This window comes from Salvelinus namaycush, chromosome 21 (assembly GCF_016432855.1).
Source record: "Salvelinus namaycush isolate Seneca chromosome 21, SaNama_1.0, whole genome shotgun sequence".
NCBI classification, from domain to species: domain Eukaryota; kingdom Metazoa; phylum Chordata; class Actinopteri; order Salmoniformes; family Salmonidae; genus Salvelinus; species Salvelinus namaycush.
In genome coordinates, this window is record NC_052327.1 from 52,050,315 (window position 1) to 52,078,112 (window position 27,798).

The following is a 27,798-nucleotide window of genomic DNA, read 5'->3' on the forward strand; positions in this document are numbered from 1 at the left end:
AGGAATCAGTTATGCGCAGTGCTGCGTAGATGCAATTTTGTTGTTCCTTGTTGTAGAAAATGGGGATCTATTTGTAAATATTTAAGCTACTACCACTTGGACGTTCTTTCTATCAAGGCTTTCTGCAGTCCAGATTTCTTTGAACAAGACTATCTCTATGGGAAATGTGGTTATCCTTGTGAAAACTACAACACCCATGCGTACCAACTTATTTATCTAGCTTTATCTCGGGCAGGAACCTGTGTTTACACAATGTCCTCGTTAGAAATACTCTTGAACAAGTAACGTATATAATTTTCGACAGTTTTTACCGATAACTGCAAACATGAACACCATTTTTGCAGTACTTCTTGTTTTTGTTGGGTGCTGCAGCAATGTTGTGTTTCTGGAACTACTTGTAAGGTCAGTTATTAACTGAACGAATGAACTATTGACAGCGCTAGACTAGGCTACTAGCTTCCATGGTTAAATTAGGTTAAATCTTTCCAGTATTTCTGCATTCTTTGGTTGTATAGTTAAGATGATGTTTCGCTTACATTACAGTAATCTATTATGTAGGCTAGCATATTTCCTACTAATTTATACTATTCATGCACACTTTTAATGCATTCTGCCTACTCCCAGAACGTTTCCAGGATGTGGCAACATTGTGACCTTTGCTCAATTTGCCTTCATTGCATTGGAGGGGTTCATCTTCGAGACGAACTTTGGAAGAAAGGAACCAGCTATTCCAATGAGGTAGCCAAACGTCTGTATGTCTAGTTATCGTTTTGTTGTCTGCTTGTCTGTCTGCGTGTGGGTCCGTCTGTATGTCTATTAAGAATGGGATGAGAAGCACAGTTTTCATTCAAACTTTGTGTTTATTTCTTCTTTATAGCAACTATGTGATCATGGTGACCATGTTCTTCACTGTCAGTGTGATCAACAACTATGCCCTCAACTTCAATATCGCTATGCCTCTGCACATGATCTTCAGATCTGTAAGTATATCAATTTCCTTAGTCCAAATCAATTTCCTTATAGCCTAACTTTAACTCAATGTCTGATGCCTCATACCACCTATTACCATCTAAAATCTCTTATTGGTTGACTAAGCGTGTGCTTTGTGTGTTATATCTCCACAGGGATCATTAATAGCTAATATGATCCTGGGTATAATAATTCTGAAGAAAAGGTATACATCCCTGCCTAATATCTTTTGCATGCTCAGACTGCTGTTTATAATTGTGATCTTATGAGCTTAACTATATTTTTTATAGATCGTATAGCTTATCTGGTTATCCAAACTCTGATAGGAAGGTTCTAAAACCAGGTACTGCATCTTTCCCCTGCAGGTATTCAATGAGTAAATATCTCTCCATAGCGATGGTGTCTCTGGGTATCTTCATATGCACCATTATGTCCGCCAGACAAGTGGTGAGGTCCTCATTAACATGTTTCTGTTCAACCACACACTTTTCTTCCATATAAAGTGCATTGTGGGTTGCAGCTTCACAGTTGTGTTGTAGCAGAGTTGTTAATAACATTGTTACACAGTTGCAACACTTTGTTACACACCTACAGTACATGTTCATAGTGTACAGTGAGATCTTTAACTTAACACAGAACAACATAATACGTTACGCTGTGGTATTTAGTGACCTCTGTTTTTCCTTGTGCAGAACACAGGGGCCGAGGGCTCAGAGGAGCAAGATGTTTATGCCTTCCTGCACTGGCTGCTAGGTAAGTTTGCCATGGACTGTTGGGTGTGTACAGGATTGATTTGAGTGAGTCATCACTCCCACTCAGCCAGAAGTCTTTGTTGACTTGCATTTTTGATATTGAGATCGTTACCTGAGCCCAGACAAGTTGGGACTGACTACATTTTAACTGAGAACTGGCCACTTATTGTTTCAGTTGACAGTTTTTATTTTTTTATTTAACCTTTATTTAACCAGGCAAGTCAGTTAAGAACAAATTCTTATTTACAATGACGGTCGACCCCAGCCAAACCCGGACGATGCTGGGCCAATTGTGCGCCGCCCTATGGGACTCCCAATCAGCCTGGATTCGAACCAGGGACTGTAGTGAATCCTCTTGCACTGCGATGCAGTGCCTTAGACCGCTGCGACACTCGGGCGGAAAAATGCTTGAGATACGCATGCACAACACTAACAATCACATAAATAAACCACAAATTCATGTGAAATGACTTGATTTGCATAAATTCTATTTACGCCTGCAGATCTCAACTCAGAATTCCTCCCCTGGTGCATTACCTATCCAATTCCCTATTTAATGTTTACATACTAGCTGATCCCAAAGACTTCCAGGCATTGTGCTAACGCTTGATAAGCAGTGGTTCGTGAAACTACCTCTAACTACCTTCATACAGGGCGCAGATATAATGTGGTATCCACAAGTTCATCTGACTCTGGGGAGTCAAGCTAAACAAAACAAACTTCCTTCAGTGTTTGAAAAGTGTGTGTGTGTGTGTGTGTGTGTGTGTGTGTGTGTGTGTGTGTGTGTGTGTGTGTGTGTGTGTGTGTGTGTGTGTGTGTGTGTGTGTGATCAGTATCTCAACCATGATCCACTTCATTTTCTGACCTAGCTTTGTTGTTATTCTAGGGATCGCCATGTTGACCTTTGCTCTGCTCATGTCTGCGAGAATGGGCATTTTCCAGGAGACCCTGTACAAGCAGTATGGCAAACACTCCAAGGAGGCTCTCTTCTACAATGTGAGTGTCAACCAGGGCTTAGACGATACCATCAACGCGATACTCTTTAGTAACGTGGCAAGCAAACAGAACACAAAGTGGAAATTATCCCTAATGTTGTCATCCAGAGTCACATTTATTCATTTTATCAAGCTATAGCACACAATATTTTACATACAGCAGGTTAAAAAAAGGACCAAGAGTTTTGTCTGCTTTGTGTTTTCATTTTTTGCCTTGGAAAAAATATCGCAGTAGTGGTATCATCACAGCCCTAGTGTCAACCCCAAACTCCTGTATGCAATGCATTTCATACCTGACAGATGCCGTACACTTCTTCAAGCAAATTAACTAACAAAAGTGATTGTCGTGTATCCCCTGGCAAGGGAGATTAAAAAGCTTTGCTTCTCTCACCAAACATAATGCTCCACCATACAATAGTACAGAGCCTAATCCTTAACATTTGCTGCAAACAGAGTTGCTGAATTGTCAGTGTTTTGTGTGCATTGCTTGATTTGTACTGTACCTCTATGAATGTATGTCTCTTCTCTGCACATTTAGTTTCCTTGACGCAGATTAAGTTTAGTCCTGGACCAAAAAACCATTTCAATGGAGATTCTCAATTGAGGATGTTTTCTAGTTTAGGACTAGGCTTCATCTATGTCTGGGAAATGTACCCATATCTCTGACATTGTAATATGTTTTGTTGTTGCCATCTCAGCACTGCTTGCCTCTTCCTGGGTTCCTGCTTCTGTTCTCAGATATCTACAACCACTGTGTCCTCTTCAGTCAAAGCAGTGAGTTAAAACACAGTCAAATATTTGAATGAAACATGTCAAAGTAACCTCATTGAGTAGAGTTGCAAAGTTCCTGTCATGCCCTGACCTTAGAGAGCCTTTTTATGTCTCTATTTGGTTTGGCCAGGGTGTGATTTGGGGTGGGCATTCTATGTTCTTTATTTCTATGATTTGTGATTCTAGGTTTTGGCCGGGTATGGTTCTCAATCAGGGACAGCTTTCTATCGTTGTCTCTGATTGGGAATCATACTTAGGCAGCCTGTTTTGCCACTTTAGGTTGTGGGATGTTGTTTTTGTTCGCTCTGGTGAGCCTTCAAGACGTTACGTTCGGTGTTCTTTTGTTTGGTGTTTTTTTTTTTTTATAAAGAAGCATGAACACGTATCACGCTGCACCTTGGTCTTCTTCCGACGAGCGTGACAGTTCCCAAGTTTATTATTTTATTTTTTTTGCCCAGTTGGAGGATTCTCTTCCTGCTTATTTCTTCATGATTCCAAAAAACCTCCGGGATTTCTGAACAACCTGGACAATTTGAAAATTAACCGAATTTTACAACTCGAATCCTCATTCAGTGTAGTAAAAGAACTTCAAACCTCAATCTAAGGTTAAGTTTGTTGTTGTTGTTGTCTTTGCTGACTGAAGTCATTTATGCTTTGTTGAATCTACACTGAACAAAAATATGAATGCAACTTGTAAAGTGTTGGTCCAATGTTTTATGAGCTGAAATAAAAGATTCCAGAAATTTTCCAAATGCACAAAAACGTATTTCTCTCAAATTTTGTGCACGAAGTTGTTTACATCCCTCTTAGTGAGCATTTCTCCTTTGCCAAGATAATCCATCCACCTGACTGGTGTGGCATATCAAGAAGCTGATTAAACAGCATGATCATTACACAGGTGCACCTTGTGCTGGGGACAATAAAAGGAATGTCCAACAGAGCTGGTGCCAGATCATTTAATGTTCCTTTCTCTATCATAAGCGGCCTCCAATGTCCTTTAAGAAAATTTGGCAGTACGTCCAACCGGCCTCACAACCGCAGACCACGTTTAGCCACACCAGCCCAGGACCTCCACACCAGGCTTCTTCACCTGCGGGATCACCTGGACAGCTGATGAAACTGTGGGTTTGTACAATTGAAGAATTTCTCAATAAACTGTCAGAAACCATCTCAGGGAAACTCATCTGCGTGCTCGTCGTCCTCACCAGGGTCTTGACCGGACTGCAGTTCGACTTCAGTGGGCAAAGGCTCACCTTCAATGGACACTGGCACGCTGGAGAAGTGTGCTCTTCAAGGATGAATCCCAGTTTCAACTGTACCGGGAAGATGACAGACAGCATGTATGGCGTCATGTGGGCGAGCTGTTTGCTCCATGGTGGGGTTATGGTTTGGGCAGGCATAAGCTACGGACAATGAACATAATTGCATTTTATCTATGGCAATTTGAATGTACAGAGATATCGTGACGAGATCCTAAAGCACATTGTCGTGCCATTCATCCGTGGCCGTCACCTCATGTTTCAGCATGATAATCCACAGCCCCATGTCGCAAGGATCTGTAAACAATTCCTGGAAGTAGAAAATGTCCCAGTTCTTCCATGGCCTGCATACTCACCAAACATGTCACCCATTTAGCATGTTTGGGATGCTCTGGATCAACGTGTACGACAGCGTATTCCAGTTCCCGCCAAAATCCAGCAACTTCGCACGGCCATTGAAGAGGAGTGGGACAACATTCCACAGGCCACAGTCAACAGCCTGATCAACAGGCCTTGTTAAAACAAAGCAGCCAACAAGTGCTCAGCATATGTGGGAACTCCTTCAAGACTGTTGGAAAAGCATTCCAGGTGAAGCTGGTTGAGAGAATGCCAAGAGTGTGCAAAGCTGTCATCAAGCCAAAGGGTGGCTACTTTAAAGAATCTCAAATATAAAATATATTTTGATTTGTTTAACACTTTTGGTTACTACATGATTCCATATGTGTTATTTCATATGTCTTCACTATTATTCTACAATGCAGAGAATAGTACAAATAAAGAAAAACCCTTGAATGAGTAGGTGTGTCCAAACTTTTGACTGGTTCTGTGTCTATGTTTTTTATATACAGTCGTGGCCAAAAGTTTTGAGAACGACACAAATATGAATTTCCACAAAGTTTGCTGCTTCAGTGTCTTTAGATATTTTTGTCAGATATTAATATGGAATACTGAAGTATAATTACAAGTATTTCATAAGCGTCAAAAGATTTTATTGACAATTACATGAAGTTGATGCAAAGAGTCAATATTTGCAGTGTTGACCCTTCTTTTTCAAGACCTCTGCAATCCGCCCTGGCATGCTGTCAATTAACTTCTGGGCCACATCCTGACTTATGGCAGCCCATTCTTGCTTGGAGTTTGTCAGAATTTGTGGGGTTTTGTTTGTCCACCCGCCTCTTGAGGATTGACCACAAGTTCTCAATGGGATTAAGGTCTAGGGAGTTTCCTGGCCATGTACCTAAAATATCGATCTTTTGTTCCCCGAGCCACTTAGTTATCACTTTGCCTTATGGCAAGGTGCTCCATCATGCTGGAAAAGGCATTGTTCATCACCAAACTGTTCCTGGATGGTTGGGAGAAGTTGCTCTCGGAGGATGTGTTGGTACCATTCTTTATTCATGGCTGTGTTCTTAGGCAAAATTGTGAGTGAGCCCACTCCCTTGGCTGAGAAGCAACCCCACACATGAATGGTCTCAGGATGCTTTACTGTTGGCATGACACAGGACTGATGGTAGCGCTCACCTTGTCTTCTCCGGACAAGCTTTTTTCCGGATGCCCCAAACAATCGGAAAGGGGATTTAGAGAAAATGACTTTATCCCAGTCCTCAGCAGTCCAATCCCTGTAGCTTTTGCAGAATATCAGTCTGTCCCTGATGTTTTTCCTAGAGAGAAGTGGCTTCTTTGCTGCCCTTCTTGACACTAGGCCATCCTCCAAAAGTCTTCGCCTCAGTGTGCGTGCAGATGCACTCACACCTGCCTGCTGCCATTCCTGAGCAAGCTCTATACTGGTGGTGCCCCGATCCCGCAGCTGAATCAACTTTAGGAGACGGTCCTGGCGCTTGCTGGACTTTCTTGGGCGCCCTGAAGCCTTTTTCACAACAATTGAACCGCTCTCCTTGAAGTTCTTGATGATCCGATAAATGGTTGATTTAGGTGCAATCTTGCTGGTAGCAATATCCTTGCCTGTGAAGCCTTTTTTGTGCAAAGCAATGATGACGGCACGTGTTTCCTTGAAGGTAACCATGGTTGACAGAGGAAGAACAATGATTCCAAGGACCACCCTCCTTTTGAAGCTTCCAGCCTGTTTTTCGAACTCAAACAGCATGACAGAGTGATCTCCAGCCTTGTCCTCGTCAACACTCACACCTGTGTTAACGAGAGAATCACTGACATGATGTCAGCTGGTCCTTTTGTGGCAGGGCTGAAATGCAGTGGAAATGTTTTTTGGGGAGTCAGTTCATTTGCATGGCAAAGAGGGACTTTGCAATTAATTGCAATTCATCTGATCACTCTTCATAACATTCTGGAGTATATGCAAATTGCCATCATACAAACTGAGGTACCAGACTTTGTGAAAATGTATATATGTGCCATTCTCAAAACCTTTGGCCACGACTGTGTGTGTGTGTATGTGTATATATATATATATGATAGTAAAGAAGTGACTTTACATGTTATGTCTGTTGGAGTCTTTCTTGTAATATTATTTTGAGTTCTTGTCCTGTTGTCTTCTTGTTGTCCTCTTGTTGTGCTGTAGCCTAAATGTAATTTGTCTTCCAGCTCCTGTAGAGGTTCCTGTGATTGGCCAGGCTGTTCCAGTGATGTGGCTCTACCTGCTGATTAACGTAATCACACAGTATCCTTGATCAAATCAAATTGTATTTGTCACATGCGCAGAATACCGTGAAAAGTAACACAAAGTAACAATAACGAGGCTATGTACAGGGGGTACAGGTTAGTCGAGGTAATTTGAACATTTTGGTAGAGGTAAAGTGACTATGCGTAGATGATTAACAGCGAGTACCAGCAATGTCAAATCAAAGGAGGAGCTGGGGGGGGGGGGGGGGGGGGGTGTCGATGTAAATAGTCCGGGTGGCCATTTGATTAGTTGTTCAGCAGTCTTATGGCTTTGGGGTAGAAGCTGTTAAGGAGCCTTTTGGACCTAGACTTGCCGCTCCAGTACCACTTGCCGTGCAGTAGCAGAGAGAACAGTCTATGACTTGGGTGACTGGAGTCTTTGACAATTTTTTGGGCCTTCCTCTGACACAGTTGGTCCTGGATTGCAGGAAGCTTGGCCCCAGTGATGTACTGGGCCATATGCACTACCTTCTGTAGCGCCTTACGGTCGGATTCCAAGCAGTTGTCATACCAAGCGGTGATGCAACCTGTCAGGATGCTCTCGATGGTGCAGCTGTAGAACTTTTTGAGGATCTGGGGACCCATGCCAAATCTTTTCAGTCTCCTGAGGGGAAAAGGTGTTGTCATGCCTTTGTTGGTGATGTGGACACCAAGGAACTTGAAACTTCTGGTTGGGATATGTAAGTATGGTCACTGTGGGGATGACGTCGTTGATGCACTTATTGATGAAGCCGGTGACGGAAGTGGTATACTGCTCAATGCCATTGGATGAATCCCGGAACATATTCCAGTCTGTGCTAGTGAAACAGTCCTGTAGGATCCGCATCATCTGACCACTTCCGTATTGAGCGAGTCACTGGTACTTCCTGCCTTATTTTTTGCTTGTAAGCAGGAATCAGGAGGATATAATTATGGTCAGATTTGCCTAATTGAGGGCAAGGAGAGCTTTGTATGTGTCTCTGTGTGTGGGAGTAAAGGTGGTCTAGAGTTTTTTCCCCCCTTTTGGTTGCACATGTGACATGCTGGTAGAAATGATGTAAAACCGATTTAAGTTTGCCTTCATTAAAGTCCCCGGCTACTAGGAGCGCCACTTCAGGATGAGCATTTTCTTGTTTGCTTATGGCCTTATACAGCTCGTTGAGTGCGGTCTTTGTGCCAGCATCGGTTTGTGGTGGTAAATAGATGGCTATGAAAAATATAGATAAACTCTCTTGGTAGATAGTGTGGTCTACAGTTTATCATTAGGTACTCTACCTCAGGCGAGCAATACCTCGAGACTTCCTTAATATTAGACATTGTGCACCAGCTGTTAATGACAATTAGACACACACCCCCACCCCTCGTCTTACCAGATGTAGCTGTTCTGTGCTGCCATTGCTAGGAAAACCCAGCCAAATGTATATTATCCGTGTCTTCGTTCAGCCACGACTCGGTGAAACATAAGATATTACAGTTTTTAATGTCCCGTTGGTGGAATAGTCTTGAACAGAGATCATCCAGTTTATTCTCCAGTGATTGCACGTCAGACAATAGAACGGGTGGTAGAGGCGGATAACCCACTCGCCGACAAATTCTAACAAGGCACCGCGATCTCCGCACCCTCTATTTCCCTCTTTTCTTCACGCGAATATCTAGGATTTGTGCCTGGTCTCGGAGAAGCAGTATATCCTTCGTGTCAGAATAATTAAAGAAAATATCTTCGTCCAGTTCGAGGTGAGTAATCGCTGTTCAGATATCCAGAAGCTCTTTTTGGTCATAAGAGACGGTAGCAGCAAAATTATGTACAAAATAAGTTACAAACAATGTGAAAAAACATACAAAATGGCTAAGTTGGTTTGGAGCATGTAAAACGGCAGCCATCCCCTCCGGTGTCATTCTTTTACAGTATTATTGCAATTGTTTTATTTGTTTTTAAAGTACACCTAAAGACGAAACATAATCGACAATAACAAAACATTAAGGACAAAAACCTCAGAAAAGTGTCCTCACAGGGCTTCACTCACGTCACGTAACTCTTACTTGAAACACTTTGTGTGTAGTCACTGAACACAAATGGGCATAATTGGTGGGGAATTCATCGCACTGTAAACTAATTAGATGAATGTAGAGATTGTTTTTATACAGCTGTAAGAACGGCACACTATTGCTCTCTGCATACTAGAAGACTATGAACATTCACCTTAAACATGTATGACTGTACATAGTACTCATGCAAGGATATAGAAGAGCCCCCCCCCAAAAAAGCATAACATTTTTATTAATGAACATTTATTAAATATCATCATCACCCTCTTGCAGTCCTTCACCATCTCCTCAGATACGTGTGTATCCGCGGCGTGTTCATCCTGACCACAGAGTGTGCCTCTCTCACTGTGACCCTGGTGGTCACACTGAGGAAGTTCATCAGCCTCATCTTCTCCATCCTCTACTTCAAGAACCCCTTCACCGCCTGGCACTGGGTGGGCACTGCCGTCGTCTTCCTGGGCACCCTGATTTACACGGAGGTCTGGACTAGCGTCCGCATGGCACTGAGGGGAAAAGAAGAGCTGAAAGAGAAGAAGGCGGAGTGATACGCAGCATTAAAGGCGGAGTAATACACAGCACTGACGTATCACTCAATGACTGTTTTTCACTTAATCTTTACTCAATTCCTTGCATCCTCTCTCCTTACCTCATTCTCAAAACACATTGGAGAAGAAGGTCTAGGGAGGGACCTGAGACATTCTCTTCCAATATGACTGTAAAGTAGTAGAGGAGAGAGGATGCGAGGAAATAGAGCCAATGTCACGAGAGTGCCTCTGGCAGCACTGTTGTGTGTGTGTGTACTGTATTTGTTGTAGGTGTGCTCCCCCCTTCTCTCTCTGCTGAAGTCGCAGTGGGACCACGTCCGTTTTTAATATGATCATAATTATGTATTTTTAGTAAGGATTTTCCTATTTCCTTAGAAAAGATGGCTTCCTAATAGGCTTCCCGCCTAACCCATTTTTAAGGACATCACCTAACAGTGGAGGCTGCTGAGGGGAGGACGGCTCATAATAGCTCGAATGGCGTGAATGAACAGGCATCAAACGCATGGAAACCAGACCATTCCACTATTCCTTTCCAGCCATTACCACGAGCCCGTTCTCCCCAATTAAGGTGACACCAACCCCCTGTGCTAGACAAACACTACAGTACCTATTGACCGAATAAGCCAAGGCAAGCTAAAAAAGAAAACACCTATATTATAATTATAATAAAAAACATATTTGTCCTCTGAAGACAAAGGGGTTAATAAAAAATAAAATAAGGCAAGCTATTGTGAAACTGATACCGTACTGTTATGTTAATTTTGTTTTGTGAAAACAGTATTTATTTAACTAAATATGAGGTTGGGGATATTCTGATCTATGTGTTAGTGAGTTGACAAACCACTTCATCAACAGATATTGATGGGACACGAGTGAAAAGCATTATGTTAATGTATTGTGATACTTGTTCGTTTTATTTTAGAAATATTTCATTAGGAAGCTGTTTGTCCTATCAAAGTAGTACTTGGCAGGACCAGTAACTTTGTCATGAAAAACACCAATGTGAAAAACCATGCAAATGCATTTTTGGCATTTTCCTACATTCTAGAATCATTACACCATCCATTCTCTATCTACTGAAATTGCATTGTATTATATAGTTTCCATATATTACATTTCTCTGTACGTATATTTCCATAACATCAGACCCTGATAATGGGACATACTGTACTTCTTACGTCATAGTTTCCGTGAAAATGAAGACCAATGGAAAGGGGTCTTGTTCAAGACGCTTTTTCTCAGCCAATAGAAATGACCAATAAACATTACTCAGAAGTGGGAAGGGCAGGCACTTGCGGTTGTGTTTGTATCGGAGTTGTGAGATTAAACTGGGTCCCATGTTCTCGGTCCAACGACCCACTTTGTGGTACAAGATCTACACCAAACTTACCTACACATTTCTCAATAACATTTTAGGCACTCTGTCTGTACGAAAAGGATGGGAGGCAACAGCAGCCACGTCTCGTATGAAGACGACCACGTTACTTTTGTGAAGGGCATTAGGGTGAGTGAGCAACGAGATACAAAGTTTATGTAACCCAAAAACATGCAACAATGTTACGCGCCCTTAGTCATTGATTACAGAAAACCGTATAATTTCAGTTATGTTGCATTTGTTTTTGTCGAATGTCGATATTATGCCAAAATACTGAAACGCACCACATTCGTGAAAAGCATCGATGCATAGGCTTCTTCCAACAGCCTCATCAGCACGTTCACTTTCCAAGTAAATCAAAATCGATGTATTTTCATAAGCGGGCAAACAGCCAGTTTTTACACATTGCACAACCATTTAATTTGAAAACAATATGCTGCTACGCCCCCCAAATTGCCCAGGCCTTTTCTCATTTGGGGAAAAGTCCGTCCCCGCCCTCCATCCTCTCTCCTCCGTGACCCCCCCGTCCCTTTTAAATCGTTTGCAGTACTGCAGTAATTTTGAAATGTAACTGCAGGTACAATTTGATTTTGGACTGTATTTGTCACATGCACAGAATACAACAGGCGAAGACATTACCGTGAAATGCTTACTTAGGAGCCCTTAACCAACAATGCAGAGTGTTTTTTGTGTGTTTTTTTTAAGTAAGAAAAATGTACTAAATAAACTAGAGAAAATAGTAACAGAATAAGATAACAATAACGAGGTTATATACCGAGTCAATGTGCAGTGGTACTAGTTAGTCAAGGTAATTGAGGTAATATTTAGGTAGGAGTGAAGTGACTAAGCATAGAGAATAGCAGCAGCATATGTGAAGGAATGTGTGTGTGTGTGTGGTTGGAGTCCAGTGAGTTGACATCAAGTCTGTGCAAGAGAGTCGGTGCAAAAAATTATAATAAAATAAGGGGGGCAATGCAAATAGTCCGGGTGTCTATCTGATTAACTATTCAGCAGTCTTATGGCTTGGGGGGTAGAAGCTGTTAAGGAACTTTTTGGTCCCAGACTTGGCGCTCCGGTACCGCTTGCCGTGCGGTAGCAGAGAAAACAGTCTGACTTGGGTGGCTGGAGTTTTTGAACATTTTTAGGGCCTTCCTCTGACACCGCCTGGAAGCTCAGCCCCAGTGATGTACTGGGCCGTACGCACTACCATCTGTATCGTCTTGTGGTCAGATGCCGAGCAGTTGCCATACCAAGCGGTGATGCAACCAGTCAGGATGCTCTCGATGGTGCAGCTGTATAACTTTTTGAGGAGTTGATGTCCCGCCATGCCTAATATTTTCAGCCTCCTGAGAGGGAATAGACGTCGCTGTGCCCTCTTCACGACTGTGTTGGTGTGTTTGGACTATAGGTCGACTGACAATGATTTTTCAACGCCGATACCGATTTATTGGAGGACAAAAAAAGACGATACTGATTTAATCGGACAATGAACATTTTTATTTTATTTATTTATATAGTTGTAATAATGACAATTACAACAATACTGAATAAACAATGAACACTTATTTTAACTTAAAATAATGCATAAATAAAATCAATTTAGTCTCAAATAAATAATTAAACATAATGAAATAATGAGATAAACTTAAATAATGAAAAACACAGTGTTGGAGAAGAAAGTAAAAGTGCAATATGTGCCATGTAAAAAACCTAACGTTAAGTTCCTTGCTCAGAACATGAGAACATATGACAGCTGGTGGTTCCTTTTAACATGAGTCTTCAATATTCCCAGTTAAGAAGTTTTAGGTTGTAGTTATTATAGGACTATTTCTCTCTATACCATTTGTATTTCATAGACCTTTGACTTTTGGATGTTCTTATAGGCACTATAGTATTGCCAGCCTAATCCTGGGAGTTGATAGGCTTGAAGTCATAAACAGAAGATCTCTTTGTTTCTTGGGACCTAGAACAAGCATCTCTGTTTTGTCCGAGTTTAAAAGTAGAACGTTTTCAGCCATCCACTTCCTTATGTCTGAAACACAGGCTTCTAGCGAGGGCAATTTTGGGGATTCACCATGTTTCATTGAAATGTACAGCTGTGTGTCATCTGCATAGCAGTGAAAGTTAACATTATGTTTTCGAATGACATCCCCAAGAGGTAAAATATATAGTGAAAACAATAGTGGTCCTAAAACGGAACCTTGAGGAACACCGAAATTTACAGTTGATTTGTCAGAGAGACAAACTGATATCTTTCCGACAGATAAGATCTAAACCAGGCCAGAACTTGTCCGTGTAGACCAATTTGGGTTTCCAGTCTCTCCAAAAGAATGTGGTGATCGATGGTATCAAAGGCAGCACTAAGGTCTAGTAGCACGAGGACAGATGCAGAGCCTCGGTCTGACGCCATTAAAAGGTAATTTACCACCTTCACAAGGGCAGTCTCAGTGCTATGATGGGGTCTAAAACCAGACTGAAGCATTTCGTATACATTGTTTGTCTTCAGGAAGGCAGTGAGTTGCTGCGCAACAGCTTTTTCTAAAATTTTTGAGAGGAATGGAAGATTTGATATAGGCCGATAGTTTTTTATATTTTCTGGGTCAAGGTTTGGCTTTTTCAAGAGAGGCTTTATTACTGCCACTTTTAGTGAGTTTGGTACACATCCGGTGGATAGAGAGCCGTTTATTATGTTCAACATAGGAGGGCCAAGCACATGAAGCAGCTCTTTCAGTAGTTTAGTTGGAATAGGATCCAGTATGCAGCTTGAAGGTTTAGAGGCCATCATCTTGAGGTTTACAGCTTATCATGAGGTATTCTACCTCAGGCTAGCAAAACCTAGAGTCTTCCTTAATATTAGAGATTGAGCACCAGCTGTTGTTGACAAAGAGATACACACCACCCTCCCTGCTGTGGCCTGCTGTTCTGTCTTGCCAATGCACAGGAAACCCAGCTAACTGTATATTATCCATGTCCTTGTACAGCCACGACTTGGTGAAACAGGATATTAGTTCTTAATTCTCCAGTGATTTTTTTGTTTGTTGTATTTTTAATTTTATTTAACCTATTATTTAACTAGGCAAGTCAGTTAAGAACAAATTCTTATTTACAATGACGGCTTACCCTGGCCAAACCCGGACAACGCTGGGCCAATTGTGCACCGACCCTATGACTACCAATCACGGCTGGATTTGATGCAGCCTGGATTCAAACCAGGTACTGCAGTGAGATGCAGTGTCTTAGACCACTGCGCCACTCGGGAGCCCCCTGATTGATTGCACGTTCACCAGTAGAATGGAGGGTTAAGGTGGATTTTCCGCTCTCCGACGCAGTCTTGCCAGGCATCCGGTTCATCGACCTCTGTAACATCGTCTCCTCTTCATATGAATGATGGTGATTTGGGCCAGGTCCATGAAGAGCAGTATATCCTTCACGTCCGACCCAATTAAGATAAATTGTCCAGTTTGAGGTGAGTAATTCACTGTTCCGATGTCCAGAAGCTCTTTTTGGTCGTAGGAAACGATGGCGAAAACATTATGTATCTAAGAAGTGGGGAAAAACACTAGAAAGAAAACACACAAAATAATCCAATTGGTCAGGAGCCTGTAAAATGGTGGCCATCCCCTCCGGCGCCATTCTGTAAAAGACCCAGTGGCAGTTTATTCTGCAATCAATGCGTCCAAAATACCACAGTTGACTGCAGTTTTTTAAAACTGATTTTTTTTTTTGTAAGGGCCGGAAACCGAAAAGTCGGATCATCAACTAGATTCAGCCACGAGACGTTTTTTTCTTGAGCGGATGGTCAGGAACATAATTATAAGTAATTTGTAGACTACAAGAAGCCCAAAAAGAGAGAATCTTTGACTAAAACATAATAATTTCAAACTTTGCATACATTTGTATACGATATCACATATATCTCTCTATTATGCATGGGAATACTTTGGACCAAAGATTTCCAAAATTAAAATCACTTGATTTGCTGGTGTTTTTAGGCTTTTATGCCCCCCCCCCCCCCCCAAAAAAAATATAGTTTTTCGCAGAGAACTTGGGGGTCCAAATAAAAATCGCCCGCAGGCCGCCAGTTGGGGAACCCTGCGGTAAGTGGTTGAGAAGAGTGTTAGCAGAGAGGAAGAGGCAAAGCGAGAGGTTTTACTCCGCCCAAAGTCTGACCACGAAAATAAGCACACTAAGTGAGGAGTGTCAAATATGGGGGAGCAAAATGTTTTATTGCTTATTTGCTACGTCGGGATTATTTGATCAAATAGAAGTTTGGTAATAGTTAGGTTGTTACGAATGCACTGATATAAGTGGACGCACGTAATATTTCGTCAACTTTGGGAAAAAATGACTTTATTGGAGTTGTGCCTGTTGACATAGATAGATGACTCATGGATATAACCTGTTTTAGAATGGACATTGCCATTGAGGCCTTCAGACATTTTTAAAGTAGTCAACTGGGTGGGGATTGCTCCCAACTCATAGGAATCAGCCAATGAAGAAGAAGAAGAAAGCACGAGCAGCGTCATTGAGGCTGTCAGAGACACTATGATGGCACAGACATAAAGATGAGTGCTCTATCTCTGTGGCCTGTTTACACGCGTATCTGCCCTCGCATTGACTAGAATGGTCCAACCTGATATCGCTTTCTCCCGTCAGCCTTCTATCTTTGAGGACATGTATTTCCATTGTTGGAGCGGTCACTCAACTATCTTGTCAATATAAAGACAATCTTTGGTGTCAATTCATTAGTAGGCAAACGGAAGACTGTCCTCCCCTCCTCGATAGCCTCCTTTTGGCGAGGAAGCACAAGTCTATCCTACTTGAGTCCTTCGCAGAAGAGTTTTGCTATCTGCAACACACCCCTTGAATTAGCTATTGTTTTCTCAAAGGAGAAAAGCATGCAAACATTTAAAAACAACGTATCCTTTTATCTGCTAAATGTCTTGCACAACTAGCTACATTTTGTTTTTATCACTTTATACATTTTATTTTGGAAATCTATCCTGTAAAGAAAATTTGCCGGAGGACGCGCAATTGGAGAAGGAGTTTCATACAAGCGTATTTTCGTCCACTTTCCCTCTCCTTGCCTCCTCTCCTTGCCTCCTCTCCTTGATTACCTTTTGACCTTTCTCTCAAAAGGAGGCTAGAGAGAATGGAGGAACGAGGACCCAAGAGTTGAGCAAATCTAATTGAGAAAGTTCCCAGTCTTTACAGGGTGTAAGCTTGTGCACGTCTTTGCAGGAGCTGGTGGGAGGGGGGGGGGGTGCTACGCCAATATAAGCTATCAGTGTTAGTTGATTTACATGGCACACAAATCTAATTGTATTATCTTTAGTACAGTCTAGTGCTGTGTTTCTAGAAACATCTTATGCCTGATGATTATTGACCTTTTGCCTTCTTTCCCTGACAGCTGACCGACAAAGTCATCAATCGAATGAGAGAGGAGTGCCAGGCCCAGAAGGTTGTCCATCCTCGCTCACAGCAGAATGGCCCTGCTTCCACGGTCTCAACAGAACCTGTGGTCCCTCTGTCCACACCGGCCCCCACAGTCGATCATTTGGTCCCCCTTCTGGTCTCCCCTTCCCTGTTTATCCCCACAGCCCCTCCACCTGTGGTCCTACCCACACCTCCGTCTCCCCCTGTTCAGCCAGTAAAGCTTACTCCTCCACCTCCTGTCACATTTGTTTCTGCTCCCTGTCCACCTGCGGCCCTACCCACACCTCCCTCTCCACCTAAGGAACCGATAGTCCGAGCTCCAGCTGTTGAACCTATTGTTCCACCTCTAGATACAAAAGTGCTTCCTCAAGGGGCAGAACCCATACTTCCTCTGGTGCCTTTAGAACCTATAGTGCCATCTTTGGCCCCATCTCCACCAATAGAAGAACCAGTACCTGTACTCCTATGTACCCCTACCACCGAGGAACCTGTAGTTCTGCCGACACTGGCTGAAGCTATTATCCCACTTGTCCCTATAGAACCCGCCGTACCACCTAAGCCTGTGAAACCTGTGGTTCTAGCTCCTCCAGCTGTGGAACCAATTGTGCTGCCTCCAGTGGTTGAATCTGTTGTCCTACATCACCCTGTAGAACAGGTAGACCCACTTACCCCTGACCCTTCACCTGTTGAAGCTTTTGTCCTGCCACCTGCTGTGGTTGTGGAAGTAGCAACACCTACCCTCGTAGAACCGGTAGTCCTGCCACCTGTTGTGGTTGAGGAAGTAGCAACACCTACCCTCGTAGAACCGGTAGTCCTGCCACCTGCTGTGGTTGTGGAAGTAGCAACACCTACCCTCGTAGAACCGGTAGTCCTGCCACCTGCTGTGGTTGAGGAAGTAGCAACACCTACCCTCGTAGAACCGGTAGTCCTGCCACCTGCTGTGGAATCTGTCACCATTACGACACCACTTGTTGTTGAAGAGGTTGTCCTACCCACACGTCCACCTGTAGAGCCCCTACCTGTCTCTACTCCTCCGCCTGTTGCAGATCCTCCACCTCCCCCAGTCCTAGCACCTATCCCAGAGCCTATTATGGAGGAACTTCCTCCAGCACCATGTCCCTACATGGAGCTGGCCACCCTGTCTACTGCATCGGCTGCTAGCAAACCAACTGATATCCCTCCCCCTGTAGAAGAGCCCATAGCTCCCCCTCCTCTCTCTGCCCCAGTAGAACCCATGGTCAGCATTCCACCATTCCCTCTCATTGAAAACGTGGCTGTTCCAGTCGTGGCTCCTGTTGTGACCCCCACTGTGATCCCACTGCAACCTCCATTAGGTGAGTCTGCTTTCTCTCATTCAAGTTGTATTGATTTGTGTTATTGGTTTGTAATCATGTAGGCATGATGTATTCCTTATTGGCTGCAATAATTCAAGCGTATATGGTTGTTGACCATGTGTACCCGATTGCAACGGTGACGTAAATGAAGACACAGAGACCTGTCATGATGCATAAGTGTGTGCTTTGTTTGACTCCTACACTACAGAATTCAATATAGACCTTTCAGATGTCTCGGATGATTTGATAAGTCGAGCATTGTTAATTTTAACACAAAACCTTCGCATGAAACGTGTCCATCTTTTCTGGTTTGGTGATAGATGAAGAAGTGCTGAGGAGGCAGATCCAAGCTGAGCTAACGAAGGGCCTGGAAGAGGAGATGAAAGTGAAGCGGCAGGAGTTTGAAAAACAGTGAGGAGACCAACATAAATAATAAAGGGCTGTTTAAGCACAGGTTAAGCCGAGTACTGGACTTAAACACAAGCTCAATGGAATATCTCATTTGAAAATGCCTTTTTAGTAAAATACTTAGTAAAATACACTTTTTCAAAGTGGTCCTAGGAATAGCCTTTTTAGGGACATGGTCAGGTCTGAACTTCTGTGTCTCTCTGTCTATCTATAGGTTGTATGAGGTGAAGGTCCAGGCCAGAGCCCAGGCGCAGGCTGTAGCCCAGGCCCAGATCCAGGAGGAGGTTAAGAAAATCCTGGATCTGGAGAAGGCAGCGCAGGGAGAGAACCTGATGGCGGCCCTCGCGAAGGAACGCATGACCGCAGAGGATGAGAGACTCATGGCCCAGCTCTACGTAAGACACAGCACTAGATACAGTGGTGGATGTGCAAGCTTGAATATAAGCAATGCCTGAAATGCTAACTAAGTACAGTCAGACTGGTCTATCAACTTAACCAGAGCTACCTAGCCATTTGCCACTAATTGTGTTCACTAAGAGGTATTTGCTCTTCTGTAGTTTGAATATTTGAATATATTTGTATATTTTAATATTTGTTTGAGGTTTGTCTGTTTATACTTTCTGTCTGATAATGACTAATGTTACAGAGTACTTGGATTTATTTATCTATTGTTTCATTCTGTCTAAAATGCTTGCGAAGGCCTTGCAAGTAAGTGTTTTAGCTGTTTCCATAAAAAGTCTGACTGATGTTGGTAATATTTTGTGCATGACTGCTTGTGGCTTGTTTGGCATGCTGGATTGCTCCTATTCTTTTGGCACGAGATCACCTCTTAGGGTGAGCCAGGTGATTTGCCCAGGAAAACAGGCAAAGGTACCACTCCTTACCCCCTGCCACCAATAATGAGCTTGGCTGCAGCTGGCCGATACAGCTCACCCAGATTTGTGGACAGAGCACTGGTCAGTTGACTGCCAGGCTGGCAAGTTGAGTTCAGAACAGAGCTGCTTCCTCAACCCTGACTGCCAGGCTGGCAAGTTGAGTTCAGAGCAGAGCTGCTTCCTCAATCCTGACTGCCAGGCTGGCAAGTTGAGTTCAGAGCAGATCCCAAGGGATGGCTTGTTGTTTGCTTCTGCATGACGCTGCATCTTGGATGTCTGCGTTTCCCCTTAGACCTGTAAAGATCCTAGTTCTCACCAATCCGTCTTCATCTTCCTTCCTGTTCTGCTATCTTGTTTCAGTGGATAGAGCTTAAGGTAAGACAAGGGAGTGATCCTACGTCATGCATGCCTTGAAGATTATCTATTCACTTCCTTAAAAACAAAAGTTCTATATGAATTTCGTGTTGAATATTTGATTTTCATTGTCATCTCACTCAGGCTGTCATTTAGTAGGAAAGAATAAATTACTTTATGTTCCATTATACAAATATATTCTCTCTGTCCTTCTCAGGCCCACAAACTGCAGGAGAAAGAGAACCAGGTGAAGAAACAAGATGCACTCTTCAGGGAACAGGTCGCCAAGCTGGAAGAAAAGGTACACGACACACGGACTCTGACATACAAACGTCTCACACACACACACACGGCCACAGCCTCTTATTATTCCTGTCACATTGTGTTATTACTGTAGGCACTGTAGAAAGGTTTGTGGTCATACGCACATCCTTAAAGGTAGGTGCTGGACTAAGGAAGAATACTAGAAAATAAAAAAGGCCCGCACACTGAATCTGCTCCCAATTGCCACCGTTATTGACAATGTTTAGATCCAAAAGGATCTTATTCAGGTCAAAATGACTGTGCACACTGCGTTGCAGCATTGCATCTACAGTTGAAGTCGGAAGTTTACATACACTTAGGTTGGAGTCAGTAAAACTCGTTTTTCAACCACTCCACAAATTTCTTGTTAACAAACTATAGTTTTGGCAAGTTGGTTAGGACATCTACAGTGGGGCAAAAAAGTATTTAGTTAGCCACCAATTGTGCAAGTGCTCCCACTTAAAAATATGAGAGAGGCCTGTAATTTTCATCACTTCAACTATGACAGACAAAATGAGAAAAAAAATCCAGAAAATCACATTGTAGGATGATTTTTAATGAATTTATTTGCAAATTATGGTGGAAAATAAGTATTTGGTCAATAACAAAAGTTTCTCAATACTTTGTTATATAGCCTTTTTTGGCAATGACAGAGGTCAAACGTTTTCTGTAAGTCTTCACAAGGTTTTCACACACTGTTGCTGGTATTTTGGCCCATTCCTCCATGCAGATCTCCTCTAGAGCAGTGATGTTTTGGGGCTGTTGCTGGGCAACACGGACTTTCAACTCCCTCCAAGGATTTTCTATGGGGTTGAGATCTGGAGACTGGCTAGGCCACTCCAGGACCTTGAAATGCTTCTTACGCAGCCACTCCTTCGTTGCCCGGGCGGTGTGTTTGGGATCATTGTCATGCTGAAAGACCCAGCCACGTTTCATCTTCAATGCCCTTGCTGATGGAAGGAGGTTTTCACTCAAAATCTCACGATACATGGCCCCATTCATTCTTTCCTTTACACGGATCAGTTGTCCTGGTCCCTTTGCAGAAAAACAGACCCAAAGCATGATGTTTCCACCCCCATGCTTCACAGTAGGTATGGTGTTCTTTGGATGCAACTCAGCATTCTTTGTCCTCCAAACACGACGAGTTGAGTTTTTACCAAAAAGTTATATTTTGGTTTCATCTGACCATATGACATTCTCCCAATCTTCTTCTGGATCATCCAAATGCTCTCTAGCAAACTTCAGACGGGCCTGGACATGTACTGGCTTAAGCAGGGGGACACGTCTGGCACTGCAGGATTTGAGTCCCTGGCGGCATAGTGTGTTACTGATGGTAGGCTTTGTTACTTTGGTCCCAGCTCTCTGCAGGTCATTCACTAGGTCCCCCCGTGTGGTTCTGGGATTTTTGCTCACCGTTCTTGTGATCATTTTGACCCCACGGGGTGAGATCTTGCGTGGAGCCCCAGATCGAGGGAGATTATCAGTGGTCTTGTATGTCTTCCATTTCCTAATAATTGCTCCCACAGTTGATTTCTTCAAACCAAGCTGCTTACCTATTGCAGATTCAGTCTTCCCAGCCTGGTGCAGGTCTACAATTTTGTTTCTGGTGTCCTTTGACAGCTCTTTGGTCTTGGCCATAGTGGAGTTTGGAGTGTGACTGTTTGAGGTTGTGGACAGGTGTCTTTTATACTGATAACAAGTTCAAACAGGTGCCATTAATACAGGTAACGAGTGGAGGACAGAGGAGCCTCTTAAAGAAGAAGTTACAGGTCTGTGAGAGCCAGAAATCTTGCTTGTTTGTAGGTGACCTTACTTATTTTCCACCATAATTTGCAAATAAATTCATTAAAAATCCTACAATGTGATTTTCTGGATTTTTTTCCCTCATTTTGTCTGTCATAGTTGAAGTGTACCTATGATGAAAATTACAGGCCTCTCTCATCTTTTTAAGTGGGAGAACTTGCACAATTGGTGGCTGACTAAATACTTTTTTGCCCCACTGTACTTTGTGCATGACTCAAGTAATTTTTCCAACAATTGTTTACAGACAGATTATTTCACTTATAATTCACTGTATCACAATTCCAGTGGGTCAGAAGTAAACATACACTAAGTTGACTGTTCCTTTAAACAGCTTGGAAAATTCCAGAAAATGATGTCATGGCTTTAGAAGCTTCTGATAGGCTAATTGACATAATTTGAGTCAATTGGAGTTGTACCTGTGGATGTATTTCAAAGCCTACCTTAAAACTCAGTGCCTCTTTGCTTGACATCATGGGAATATCAAAAGAAATCAGCCAAGACTTCAGAAAGAAAATTGTAGACCTCCACAAGTCTGGTTCATCCTTGGGAGCAATTTCCAAACGCCTGAAGGTACCACGTTCATCTGTACAAACAATAGTACGCAAGCATAAACACCATAGGACCACGCAGCCATCATACCGCTCAGGAAGGAGATGCGTTCTGTCTCCTAGAGATGAATGTACTTTGGTGTGAAAAGTGCAACTCAATCCCAGAACAACAGCAAATTACCTTGTGAAGATGCTGGAGGAAACGGGTACAAAAGTATCTATATCCACAGTAAAACAAGTCCTATATATCGACATAACCTGAAAGGCCGCTCAGCAAGGAAGAAGCCACTGCTCCAAAACGGCCATAAAAAAGTCAGACTACGGTTTGCAGCTGCACAAAGATCGTACTTTTTGGAGAAATGTTCGATGAAACTAAAATAGAACTGTTTGGCCATAATGACCATCGTTATGTTTGGAGGAAAAAGGGGTAGGCTTGCAAGCCGAAGAACACCATCCCAACCATGAAGCACAGGGGTGGCAGAATCATGTTGTGGGGGTGGTACACTTCACAAAATAGATGGCATCATGAGGCAGGAAAATTATGTGGATATATTGAAGAAACATCTCAAGACATCAGTCAGGAAGTTAAAGCCTGGTCGCAAATGGCTCTTCCAAATGGGCAATGACCCCAAGCATACTTCCAAAGTTGTGGCAAAATGGCTTAAGGAAAACAAAGTCAAGTTATTGGAGTGGACATCACAAAGCCCTGACCTCAATCCTATAGAAAATTTGTGTGCAAAACTGAAAAAGTGTGTGCGAGCAACGAGGCCTACAAACCTGACTCAGTTACATCAGCTCCGTCAGGAGTGGGCCAAAATTCACCCAACTTATTGTGGGAAGCTTGTGGAAGGCTACCCAAGCTTCTGTCGTGTCTTTGACTATGCCAGATTAATTGCTATGACATGCTATTCTATAAAATAATTTCTCCGTAATTAATATTACCTGATTGAACTAATCATGTAAATATGAATTAACTAGAGAGAGACACCACGAAAGAATATTTATAGAGCTGTTATCTTTCGAATAAACTCTTAAAGATTTAGTAATATTTTACTAAATAGCAGTCACATTAATCGTCATTTTATTCAGTCTCATCTGAAAGTTGTAAGTCCTTGATTATCTGCAAGAATCCTGGCTAACAAGTTGAATCAGCAATACAAAATTGGGTTTAATTATTTATTTACTAAATACCTAACTAAACACACATACACCATTAAATCATAACTTGATCACAAATTACGTCATACAGAAAAATGTCCCTAGCGGGCGGAATAGGTATGACAGCTTGTTACACAAAGGAAAGGGGCTGAGTCCTAGTGAAAGAGCGGGAGACTTGAACATAGGCGAGCTGTACTATCGTAAATACAGTATCTTATGCATTCTAAATTACCGCCCATTTGAAGAGGAAAATGCAATACATATTTACTCTGAGCTGCGCTTCAGTAGGTTGGTGGTAGATGGCCCGTGTCGCCAACCTGAGTCCTCTGTCCTTTGAAGAATGTCTCTGGTAGTCACGAGACACGTTGTGTATATTAGACGGGATACTTGGACTGTCCTTCCGAACCTGCGTTTAGCTGTTGCTAACTCAAAGGCTAGGAGATATCACTTCTGTAGTGAATACGAGTTCAAAGTTCATACCATTCACAATCAAAGTCCATGCTGATGTTGGCTTCATCTATAGTGATTATCTGAACCATTCTGACACTGGATCGTCATCCTAGCGTACCCGGAACAGAAAGTTATATTTTTGTTCGTGGCTTTTATAGTGGAGGGAGAGGGGTGTGTCTGAAAAGTCTATTAACCCATGCCTCTTCACAGGGGCGGACCACTGTGAGCAGAGGAAAACTTATGACAGCACAGATCTCTCATTTGGAAGCTAAAATTACATTTCACCTCTTCACAAATAATGTCATATTCAAACATTTGAATTAAACAATAATTCCATGTGAATCCGATACCTCTGACGTTTAGACTTTCCACAGTAGAGTTTATGTCATTCTATCATTGATGAGAATGTGTCAGAGGGCAACCGAACTGACATAATATACCTTAAGTACCACCGCATATGTTCAGTTGGTCGGGTTACCAGAATATAGTTCATTTCCCCCAACTTCTGATGTTACCCAGAATCTCTATGTTAACCAAGGGGTTTTCTTATGTCACATCAGTTATAGTAGGGAGAGAGAAAAAGGGGGAAAGAGGTATTTATGACTGTCATAAACCTACCCCCAACCCAACGTCATGACACTTCCCACAATTTAAAGGCAATGCTACCAAATACTAATTGAATGTATGTTAACTTCTGACCCACTGAGAATGTGATGAAAGAAATAAAAGCTGAAATAAATCATTTTTGCTAGGATTAAATGTCAGGAATTGTGAAACTGAGTTTAAATGTATTTGACTATGGTGTGTCTAAACTTCCAACTTCAACTGTAAATGCTGACACACCCACCTTACTTTCCCTACAATGCATGACAGCTCAGTAGGCACAGTCATACCAGTGTCCTACAGCTTGTCAACAGTCCAACAGCTGTTGTGTTGTTCACCTCGTTAACAGAGTGCTCAGTTCTTCAAAGTCACCACAGAGAACTTCAAGAAGGGCAGAGAGGACGCTCACAACACCTTCAAGTGAGTATCATCGTTATTGGGGCTGGGATTTTCCAGGGACCTCCCAATATGATTGTTTCACTATACTTAGGTGCCGGTTCGATACTTTGATTTTATTGCAATTTGATGTTCCAAACATTGCTAGGGCTGGCACAATAACCATGTAACTGACAGTTGTGGATGAAGAAATAAAATGACCGCTATAACCGAACGAACAGGTGACTGAAGACGGGATGGCTAGGTATTCGTGTGGTTGAGTCCGTTTCTAAGGTAACATGGACTCTTAACAACGTGATGAAACTGTGTTACCCCTTGCTGAAACAAGCCAGGTGTGGTAGCAAACAATGAATAGAATGGGCTTGGAACCTCTAACCCTGGCAATTTGATAGGTAAACTCATGGGTACAATGACTGCCTGGTATTGTGATGCAATAATTTCCATGGTAATGGAGAATGTTCATTCAAATGATGTTAACTGATGTGGCTCATGCAATAGAATGTGTTTTTATTTTTTATGTCAGTTGAGTTGAATCAACAAATCACAGCACATATTGATGGGTGCACTTCCTGCTTTTACGTCCTCCTTTGTTCCTATGGATACACTCGCAATGGCCGCCAGTCCACCCATTATGCCATCATTGACTTGAATTCGGACACCCGTTCTATTCATTCTATTTCTATGGCATCACATGCAGTCAGGAGAGGAGAAAATGTGCATCCATTTTTTTAAATATTTTATATATATATATATATATATATAAATAAAATATTCAAACTGTTATTACCATGGTAATTTGGCTGGTCAATTACTGTCATCCAAAATTCCATGACCTTCAGCCCTACATATTGCTCACCATATGTCTGCTACAGAGGGACAAGAGACAGCATGACAAAATTAGTTCTGATCAGTCGTGGAAGTAAAAGTGCTGAAAACATGTTGGATTACTATTTAAAAAGATGGAGAACAAGCTATAGGATGAAAAATACCAGCGTTTTGTCGGAGATACAGCTGACTAGCTCTATCTAACGCTACCTAACAACATTTATTTTATTAAATCAATACTTGGAGTCAAGTATGTTTATAATATCATCCAAAAATCATATCGCGATATGTAACTATCTGTTTTTGTCCCCCCCCCATTGCTCGTCATTACACTGGGCCGTAGGCTAAAGGTTTTAACTTCCTTTACTATTTAACCAGGTAGGTTATTGAGGACACATTCTGTTTGACAAAAACAAACTGTCTTGACTGGGCAGACTATGGTATAGTAGGATGTGTCTATCATCTCTCTCTCTCTCTATTGCCAGGCGTGTTGACATCAAGCCAGTGTGTGGTGACCTGCAGAGTCAGATCCTGAAGTGCTACAGGGAGAACACTGGACAGACCCTCACCTGCTCTGGCATCGCCAACTTGTACATGCAGTGTGTGGACAACCACAAGGTCTCACACACATCTTTATTTCTCTCTCTGACACACAGACTGAAAGTGAAACATACACAACGCTATTGTGAACTGACATTTTAGTCAAGCCCCGTTCTTCTTCTTTGTTTTTCAGACTAAGAGCATTGGAGGTTAGACGAGCCTCATTTTTCACCAATGGCGTTACTGTTTAACCAGAGAAACAGGAGCAGGACGCCATCAGCCATCGAGACACACCAAAACCAGTTGAACTGTTGAACCACCACAGCTGAAGACACTCCTGCTCCACCATCCCTTCCTCCCATCCATGGTATCTGTATTAACACCCCCCCCCCCCCCCCCACCGAGAGGGTCAGAGGTAGAATGAGGAGACCATGTCCTGACCCAGTACAGGCTAGAGACTGGTACTGATGTGAGAGAGAGCGCACAATATGGTTCTTGGGTACACAACTGAACAGTGCTACTAGCACTACACTGACAGAAAATGGACATTGTTACCATGACTACACTATGACAGAAAATGGACATTGTTACCATGACTACACTATGACAGGAAATTGACATTGTTACCATGACTACACTGACAGGAAATTACATTGTTACCATGACTACACTATGACAGGAAATGGACACTGTTACCATGAATACACTATGACAGGAAATGGACACTGTTACCATGAATACACTATGACATGAAATGGACATTGTTACTATGAATACACTATGATAGGAAATGCGAGACATCTCATCCCTGACTGTATATAAAATGCTTTATACATCTCCACCAATGGAAATATTGGGATTACGGTTTTGCCGTTGACAGCAGTATGAAACATAATGGAATAGCCAAGTTGTGAAAGATATTGTGCATTGTTTGTTTGTTGAGTTAATATGCACCTATGCCTTAATGTTCTATCAAAACACAAATGTTGCCTATGCAAAAAAAATAATGTAATTTTGATCTTTATTGTTATAAAATACAAACACATATGGGGGTGGGAACTGTTGTGTGTCCCAAATGACATCCTATTCCCTATGAAGTGCACTACTTCATAGTGCATTTCACCACTTCATAGTGCACTACGATCAAGTGTGAGGTCTGGCCCATAGGGCTCTGGCCAAAACTAGTGCAAAAGTAGTACATAGTGTGTAATTTGGGCCAGACCTCACACTTGGTCGCCACAGACCAAGACAAATTTGGCCCTTTGTTCACGGAGGGTGTAAACGGGAGTTGTTCTGATCTCAATAAATTGTTGTGAAACACCCTTCAGATTGGAATTTATATTGGTTCAGCTATAAGAATGTTTATTGGAAATAAAAATTGTTGCTTTGTTTGTGGCACTGCCCTCCTGTGGACATGGTTAGAATTACACAATTGTT

General features: G+C 42.4%; 2 protein-coding genes across 4 annotated transcripts; both read left to right on the forward strand.

The window, feature by feature from the left end:
* The first annotated feature begins 15 nt into the window (after positions 1 to 15).
* On the forward strand, positions 16 to 10,681 carry LOC120066477 (UDP-xylose and UDP-N-acetylglucosamine transporter). The gene is made up of 10 exons (XM_039017876.1): positions 16 to 402; positions 625 to 738; positions 878 to 980; positions 1,125 to 1,174; positions 1,335 to 1,416; positions 1,662 to 1,722; positions 2,608 to 2,717; positions 3,415 to 3,490; positions 7,306 to 7,381; positions 9,701 to 10,681. Exons 1-10 carry the CDS (start codon positions 326 to 328, stop codon positions 9,951 to 9,953), a joined length of 1,002 nt encoding a protein of 333 aa, XP_038873804.1. The 5' UTR covers positions 16 to 325; the 3' UTR covers positions 9,954 to 10,681.
* A 133-nt stretch (positions 10,682 to 10,814) lies between these two features.
* On the forward strand, positions 10,815 to 27,688 carry LOC120066475 (calphotin-like). Of its 3 annotated transcripts, XM_039017875.1 has the most exons (10): positions 10,815 to 11,457; positions 16,739 to 17,485; positions 17,543 to 18,098; positions 18,419 to 18,509; positions 18,721 to 18,901; positions 19,742 to 19,756; positions 19,953 to 20,036; positions 24,950 to 25,020; positions 26,307 to 26,439; positions 26,555 to 27,688. In XM_039017875.1, the coding sequence occupies exons 1-10, from the start codon at positions 11,392 to 11,394 to the stop codon at positions 26,573 to 26,575; spliced, it is 1,965 nt and encodes a 654-aa protein (XP_038873803.1). In that variant the 5' UTR covers positions 10,815 to 11,391; the 3' UTR covers positions 26,576 to 27,688. The 3 variants fall into 3 exon arrangements, with proteins under 3 accessions (XP_038873803.1, XP_038873801.1, XP_038873802.1); XM_039017873.1 differs by having other exon boundaries at positions 16,739 to 18,098; XM_039017874.1 differs by lacking the exon at positions 19,742 to 19,756 and having other exon boundaries at positions 16,739 to 18,098.
* The last annotated feature ends 110 nt before the right edge of the window (positions 27,689 to 27,798 follow it).